Source organism: Clupea harengus, chromosome 26, assembly GCF_900700415.2.
Source record: "Clupea harengus chromosome 26, Ch_v2.0.2, whole genome shotgun sequence".
NCBI lineage: Eukaryota > Metazoa > Chordata > Actinopteri > Clupeiformes > Clupeidae > Clupea > Clupea harengus.
Window position 1 is genome coordinate 6,485,579 of NC_045177.1, and position 8,596 is coordinate 6,494,174.

General features: G+C 47.0%; 1 protein-coding gene across 2 annotated transcripts in view; it reads right to left on the reverse strand.

Annotated features, from left to right (window-relative positions):
• The window catches only part of LOC105900233 (phosphatidylinositol transfer protein cytoplasmic 1), a 72,380-nt gene that overhangs the window by 1,734 nt on the left and 62,050 nt on the right, over positions 1-8,596 (reverse strand). Inside the window, exons 6-9 of one of the 2 annotated variants that reach the window (XM_031563555.2) lie at positions 4,185-4,280; positions 3,511-3,666; positions 3,233-3,296; positions 769-902 (exon numbers count right to left, since the gene is read on the reverse strand). In XM_031563555.2, coding sequence (XP_031419415.1) covers positions 769-902; positions 3,233-3,296; positions 3,511-3,666; positions 4,185-4,280 — 450 coding nt within the window. The remainder of the gene's footprint in view (positions 1-768; positions 903-3,232; positions 3,297-3,510; positions 3,667-4,184; positions 4,281-8,596) is intronic. The other variant, XM_031563554.2, reaches the window with a different exon arrangement.

Consider the following 8,596-nt stretch of genomic DNA (forward strand, 5'->3'; position numbering starts at 1 on the left):
TTCTCCAGATAACAAGTTATTTAACCACGGAATTCATTCACACCACTTGGCAAAATGAGAGAATGTGTTTATTTAGCTGCTTCATTAGCTTGCCTGACGACACACTCATGGTATTAGCCCAGGGGCAGCTTTTCAATCAGCCGTTATTTACTAGGGTTGTTACAGTTTCCATTCAAAGTTTCCAGTGCACTGACAGAGAACGGTGATTAAACGTTTTTTACTGGATCTACTTGATAAGTGACCCGTTATATAGAAATATCGGGCCAGCCAATCAGAAAAAGAATGGTTCTCATCACCAGGTTATAATACCCAGTTTATGTATACCCGATCACACTATATCTTCCTTTACCCTCAGTCCTCTACATCTTGAATCATAGAGCTTACTTCATATCTGTTGTGTATGTACAATGCTAATCAGGCAGGCTGAAATAGCTAGAAGACAGGCCACTTCAAAGTGTGATGCATTATATGCTATAGAAATAACATTCATCCCCAACGGTGGTAAACCTGGCCACTTCAGTGATTGTTACTATGGCTACGGTACAACTGCATAGGGTGCGTGGCTCAGTGTCTTGGGTGAGGGCTGTCATGGATGTTGATGGTGGCTGAGTGTGTGAATGGTGAGAGAGTTAGAGTGAGTGGGTATCCAGTCTCATAAGGACACAGAGGGAGGAACATATGAAACACACGCACATGCACACACACACACAGACACACACACACAGATCAACAAACAAACAAATGAAAAACAAAACAAACACCACATACGCTGGCTTTGTCATGGATCTCTATGCCATCCTCAGATGTTGATGAATTGGTGGAATGTTCTTCAAGGCAAACTTTAATGTTGGTTTTCTCATGCATTTGTTTCTCGTACTCCCGCACGTCTTCCAAAGTCATATCTGCAGAGAGTGAGGAGGAGGGGGGGGGGAACGGGGGCGGGATTTGGAAAGGCAAAGGGGGCAAGACGTTGGGCATCTTCTGTTAGAGACATTCTGATTGGTTGAACTGGGAGAAGGTGGCGTGGAGGAGGAGTGTTGGGGGTCAGGGGTCAGGGGTCAGGGGTTAGAGCTTCACCCAGGGCAGGCGTGAAGCTCCTAGGGGGTTAGAGCTTCAGGATGAGAATGCACAGCCAGCGGAAGAGAGGGAGAGGGAGGCTGAGCTAGCTTTCCCAAGGCGCTGGAGTCAGAGAAGACACAGAGAGAGACTGGAGCCAGCTGCGAAAGCTAGTCGGGCCTTAAGCACCAAAGGTCCAAGGAGGTCAAGAGACCAAAACAAAGGGAACCCCCAAGGTAAGAAGACGCAAGAGCTGGATAAGATGGATAGAAACAAAAGAATCCCAGGGGAGAAAAAAAAGAGGTGGAAAAAGTGTTTGCATGAAAGCAAGGGGAGAGTGTCTAAAAGATCACGTGCATTTTGGAGTGAGGAGATTATCGGTCCAGGACAGTGTAGAGGAGAGAAGGAGTGAGCGAGAGAGTGAGTGAGCGAGCGAGCGAGTGAGCGTTCCCGTGCAGAGAAAACAAGCAGTTAGCTACTCACCCGTCAGCACTCGCACAGAGGGAGTTAGTGGATGTTATCGTTTCAGTCAGACCATGCACACAAATTCAATTCACATTTTCACATCACAACCTCACAGTCTCACATTCTCTCATCACAACCTCACATCGTCTCACATTTTCACATCACAACCTCACGTCGTCTCACATTCTCTCATCTCAACCTCACGTCGTCTCACACTATTAGCCCAGAATCTCACAATACAGACAGAACTGTACAAATACTGCGTAGTATGCAAATATAAGTATGTAAATATAAGTATGTAAAAACTATATGCTCTTAAGGGTGTGATTGGGAGTAAACTACGTGCTCTTATTGACTCTCACAAGGGGCCTTTCCATAAATAAACACCAAGTTAAATGTTTGCACAGGTGCTCAAACTTGACATCTGTTCATTATCAGACTGATCTCAGTAATTAATTTTATGCTGCTGACGGCACAACGCCAAAAAACCCTGAGCTGGCACAACACTCCTCCACACAATCTTTGCCAGACATGTTTCCTAATAACATATACTATAATAAATCAACTAATTTTCCCTGATAACATACACTATTATAGACTTAATCATTTCTCCTAAGGACAGTCACATAACTTTTATTAGCACTGTCCACAACCATGTTATACAACTCCGTTGAGCAGGTTGTCGTGACTATGTAAAAGAATTGTCTATTGGCAGAGACCAGTGCTCATCTACGAGCTGAAAGAGCTGTGTGAAGAGCTGTGGCCTCTGAGCTTCAAAAGCACGAGTTGCCGTCCTTGAAGAATTCCTGGAGGGCAGGCCGGCTCATCAGCTAATAGAGCTGCTGACGCTCCATTGAACTCTCTAATCTACGCCGGGCTTTCCCAAGCCGTGCCTGGACCACGCGGGGGTCACCAGGGGTCAAGAAGGAGAGGGGGGGGGGGCACAGAAGCCAGGCTCCCAGCTTGCGCTAATCTCCCCCGGGGCTGCTGCCGGTTTTGATTGGGGCTCTGGCGAGCAGCAGTGGCAGCAGGGGTGGAGAGTTGGGGGGGTGGGGGGGGGGAGAGAGAGAGGGGACGTGGGTAATTACGGCCTCGGACCACAGGTGGGGCCCCCAGGGCTCCACGGCGTGACTTAGCAAACAGAGGGAGCTAATGTTCTCAGTGTGTACACATGCGTGCACACGCATCTGCACACACACACACACATAAGCACACGCTCATACACACCCAAACACACACACACGCGCACACACACACACGAACGAACGCGCACACACACACACACGCACGCACACACACACACACACACACACACACACGCACGCACACACACACACGCGCACACACACACGCACACACACACGCACACACACGCACGCACACACACGAACGAACGCACACACGCGCAAACACACACACACACACAGGCCACTAGGGTAGTGTTAGTAAGAGGCACTTTGTGAGTGCAGAGGAGACGCGTCAATGGTGAGGACGGGTTTGGGTGCAGTGAGCAAAAACACATGCAGGTGACACGATGACAGTTTATGTTCAATCAAATACAAATACCGCATGCGTAACAAATACCGCATGCATCTTCAGTTAGATAGGAACTAAATTAGCAGAACCTTGTTCTTTACTGTGCTTGCAACAAAATAGTTTGGTGCAATTGTATTGTATTTATTGATTGCTACTTCTGTGTTGTAAGACCTACCAATCCACTCGTCCACCCAGGCGAAGGCTTGTCTGTGGCCCAGCAGGAGAACGTCTCGTATCACCTGACACCATAGAGAAAAGCACAGGAGGATTTAGCACTGTCTTATAGCAAGTTACATTTACGTTATAGGATAGTACTACAATATACCGCACGGATGGAACTACAGGGCTGAGTGTGGTGAGTCCCAGGAACGTATATATGATAAGGACGTATATGACATGTTTAATGATGCAGATGGCCCAGGTGACCCTGAGCGGCTGGGTAGAGGTTCACACCTTGTGCACAAACTGTTCCACGCGCGTCTGCAGGCCCCACACCTCGAACTTGACGGTCACCAGCTTGTAGGAGCACATGATGGGCTCCTGGGTGTCCCTCCAGCCCTCCTGCAGCACGCCCCGCGACGTCTTGTCCGAGCGGAAGTAGCGCAGGTCCTGCCGGGGCGAGACAAAGACGGGGGGGTTGAGACGGGCTTCTCTGAGCCGAGGCCCGACGGCAGCTAAGGCTGGCCCAGGTCCCAGGGAGCTAAATCTTAAAAGGACGCTTCAGAAAAACTGTGGCTGAGGACACTGAGGGGAACTCAGATGTCAATATATCTCCTCCTAATAAACTGTAGGGGCTGTAATGTAACTGTTCTTGAAACTTGGCAGGGTTGAGCTGACATCAGCTCCATAGCTAGCTATGCAATCCTGTGGCTGAGGGGATCAAAAATCGTTATGACAACCCACACGTCAAGTTGTAACATAGTTACATTTCTATAACAAAATTTGAAAAGACGTTTCAGAAACCTTTGGCTCAGGACGTTGTGCTTGTGTGTTGGCATTAAACTCATGTTGCAGAATGACCTTGTGGACCCATGTCTCACCATAGCCTTATAGGTGTGATGTTATTGAGGATGGTAATTCTCTTTTGTGTTTTTTTTTTTTCCTTCATGAAGCCAAATGCCCCTCACCTCAGACTCCTTGTAGTATCGCTCAGGGATCTCATCGTAGACAATGTCTACGAAGCACACCTCCCTCTCCTGGTCCTTGGCCTCAATGTCAAAGATCTGCACAAAAGAGAAAAAAAAAATGAAAAAAAAAAAAAAGTCTATGGTTGTACACCGCCTGACCTGTATATAATAGTTGTCCATTTTGAAAAAAAAATTAAGGACACAGCAAGGCACTAGCAATGGAAAGTCAATGACTGACCTTTGTATGACACAAATATGACAGTGGACACATTCATTTCAGTAGATTTGAAAATAAATAACAGCCTCCATCCACCAAGTCTCAGAATAACACTGACCTGATCCACTTCAATGTGGTCGAGGAGACCAGCGTAGTGCTACCGTGATTAAGTCATGATAATACAAACACCCCTGCTGACCTTGAACTGATTCTCATTGATCAATCTGAATGAAAAAAAAAAAAAATCCTTCTTCTTAGATTCATTTGAGCAGCATGAGTTCACCTCCCTGCCACAAGATGGCGCTGTAGTATTAGACTTTGCACTGAGATGGCCCTCATGATGTAGTATCTGATCCACTGCTGTGGTCCCTAGCCATCAGCAGCCTCCAAGCCACCCCCACCCCACCGTGCTGCTGCTGCAGGGGCAGAGGGTTGAATTACAGTGCAGACCTGAGGTCTGGTCCATCCTGGCCTCCCACTGCACTGCCACAAAACCAGCCAGCCGCCGCACCACACCGCAGAGTGCAATGCAGCCAAGAGCGCAGGCACCTACGGTGACCGGAGAACGGTTCTACTAACGCCAGACACCAGCCTGTCGTATTGATAATCGCGTTAGCTTCATGCTCCCCCATAAGTGCTTCGCCTTTCTCAGAGGCTCTTTAGCTAAACTAGGCACTAGACGGTTGATGCGCTTGTTGCTTTGGCAAACTCAGTAGCTAGACTTGAGGTATCAAAATAGCACCTACACAACCATTAGATATTGGACTCGCTAGAAACGCTTCCATTAGGTATCAACAGACACATTCACATCAGCTAGTAGAGACGTTGTTAACGCAGCTTTTAGGTATTAGACGGAGTTGTATGGTGGAATTCGATCTCCACTGGTGCTCTCAGTGGTTCCCAGTGGTTCTTAGTGGTTCTCATCAGTTCTCATCGGTTCTCAGTGGTTCTCATCGGTTCTCAGTGGTTCTCATCGGTTCTCATCGGTTCTCAGTGGTTCTCATCGGTTCTCAGTGGTTCCTAGTGGTTCTCAGTGGTTCTCATCAGTTCTCAGTGGTTCTCATCTGTTCTCAGTGGTTCTCAGTGGTTCCCAGTGGTTCTCAGTGGTTCTCAGTGGTTCTCATCGGTTCTCAGTGGTTCTCAGTGGTTCTCATCGGTTCTCAGTGGTTCTCAGTGGTTCTCATCTGTTCTCAGTGGTTCTCAGTGGTTCTCAGTGGTTCTCATCGGTTCTCATCGGTTCTCAGTGGTTCCCAGTGGTTCTCATCGGTTCTCATCGGTTCTCAGTGGTTCTCAGTGGTTCTCATCGGTTCTCATCGGTTCTCATCTGTTCTCAGTGGTTCTCAGTGGTTCTCATCGGTTCTCATCGGTTCTCAGTGGTTCTCATCGGTTCTCAGTGGTTCTCAGTGGTTCTCAGTGGTTCTCAGCGGCTCTCAGCTTCACTGCTGGAGAGGCTGGAGTGCCGCCAGCGGTCCGTCCCTGGATGGAGGGAGCAGTGGAGGCTGTGGGCGAGAGGGCTCTGCACCGCATGGAAAAGTAATGAGGGCTAGTGCTTCCCCTCCCTCTCTTTTTCTCTGGATCACTCTCTCTCTCTCTCTCTCTCTCTCTCTCTCTACTTCTCTTCCCATCTCTCTCTGTCTCTGTCTCTGCCTCTTGGGTGACACGAGCGGTCCCGATGGGTCAGTGGGATCAATAGGCTTGGCACCACTCCCTCGACAGCGAGGCCTGACCGCAGTCAGGATCATTGACCGGGGAGGAGAGGAGAGGAGAGGAGACAGATGAAAGAGGAGAGGAGGAAAGAGGAGAGAAGAGAAGACATGGTACCAGAGAAGACAGATGAAATGCCCTTTATTATTCCAGCTTGGCCGCAGACAAGGAGAGAGTGGAGATGGAGAGGGAGTGGAGAGAAAAGTTGTGTGTCTCGTTTCTATTTCTCTGAGCAGTGTGTGGGCTCTTGGGGTGTGAGGCCACGTGCATATATACGCGTATAAATACCAACCTGCGTTGAATTGTGCGTGTGTGTCGTCCCACAATCATCCAGAAATGATCAATGCAATGAATATGCTAATGTTTATAACGAGTCTATATTGGATAATCATCAAGGGAAAAATGTAGACGTCGACTTGCAAGAAGTTAAAGTTTGCAGAGTGTGAAAGTCTAACACGAGAAGTACACAGAGTAATAAAATGTTCTGCGTGAAATGTGTTCTGTATTAAAAGAACTAAAGAACTCATAGCCTACCATTTGTCTGGTTTTTATCATAGACCATGCATCATATGGGGCGGATATGTAACAGACCTTTTCATCTTGTAGACAAAAGGCTGAATGCACTTCTCACTTTGTGGACAAAACCAACACATTTTGTAGACAAAAGTAATTGTAAACCAGATCAAATAATTTTATATAAAAGCAATATATTCTTTGATATTCTCTGGCTTTTCTGCTGGTCTCGGAAAGAACTCCTTGTAACCAGTAAATGGTAAAGAGGGGAGGCGGTGAGTGTTCAGTATCTAGCGATGCTTTTGGTGGTGTGCAATTTTATGGTAAAACAATCTTCAACGGGGGAGAGTCCTCTGGATGCGATCTCCAATGAATATATTATGTCACTGCAGCAGTAGACATATTTTGGTGCTACTTCAGATTCCCCTCGGGAGTTGTTCTTGTAAACACTGATGTTATTATCCCCTCAAAGGTGATGTAAGATTTCTGCCCATGACATTACTGAAAGCAAGATGGGCACGAAAGCAAAAGCTTCTTAAACTTCCGTAGTGCCAGTTCAAAAGTCGACGACAGCTCAAGCAGCATTTATCTTTGTGTCCAGAATGTAGTCTTTTCCTTATTCACATTAATTTGCACTAATTTCGCGTTACACAAGTCACCATGAGCACTATCTGTAGCCCTCGTGGCAATCAGCAAGAATGAGATCAATAGGACCTTATAAAACCTTTAATAGACAAACGGACAAGTGGTTTTGCAGGATGCAGGTGTTGCTGTTTTATATACTTATTTAGCCTATACTCATACCCTATGAGATATCTGAGTGGTGACAAATATCCACAATTAGAGGCAGGCGTCGGCCTAAACGTTATGAAATGTAGTGATGCGCGGTGACGCGCGTTATATTTCATCTGTGTTTTTTCATCCGGGACGAGCTTTATTTTGTGATCTCAACATTGGGTGTCGCTGTGTCACATGCCTGGAAAACTTCACCCTACGCATGGGTGAAAAGGATGCGTAGAAATGCAATCGAATTTTCTGCATAGAATTTTTCTACAAATACCAACGTTTGCGGTTTTGAAAAATTTAGCAGACGCTTTTGTCCAAAGCGACGTACAAGGGAGAGAACAGTCAAGCTAAGAGCAATAAAAAAGCATTTATTGTTACACCATGCTTTTTTATTGCTCTTAGCTTGACCTTGTACGTCGCTTTGGACAAAAGCGTCTGCTAAATGACTAAATGTAAATGTAATGTAAATGAAAAAGAGGAGGACTGGAAAAATGAGAAAGAAATAAACAGGGGAAAGGGAGAAATAGGAGGAGAGGATAAGAATAGTGAGAGTGAGAGTGAGAGTAAGAGACACAAAGAAAGGGCAGCGGTGATATCTCGGAGGAGATAACAGTGGGAGGAGGAAGGCCGAGGAAAGAGAACCTTTACACTCTCGCCAAACGCCTCAAGTCCATTTCATCCCGGTTGAAAACATGAGACAGAATTATGTTTACGGTTGGTTTTTCTGAAGCCCGCCCGCCGCCGTCTCGAAACGTCTCGTTCCCCTTTCTCAACAGTCTCCACCGCGGGTGACGCTCTGACATCTGACACCTGGGAGGGAACTCCAGGCATGTGCATCGAGTTCTGGCCTCTCCTCACTCCCTGCTGTACACAAACACCCATCCCTGACTTGACCTAAGCCCCCAAATTCCAGCCCATCTTTAGGGTCAACAAACACAGAACTCCATCCCAACTTCACAGAACTCCATCCCAACTTCACAGAACTCCATCCCAACTTCACAGAACTCCATCCCAACTTCACAGAACTCCATCCCTACTTCAAAGAATTCCCTCCCAACTTCACAGAATTCCATCCCAACTTGACTTTCTAAAAACAAAAACCTCTTCCCCTATGGCGATGTCAATGCAGGGGTACTGAGGCGATACGGTCAACTTAAACAAACATGAAGGGGCCAGGTGGGCGACTCTGGAG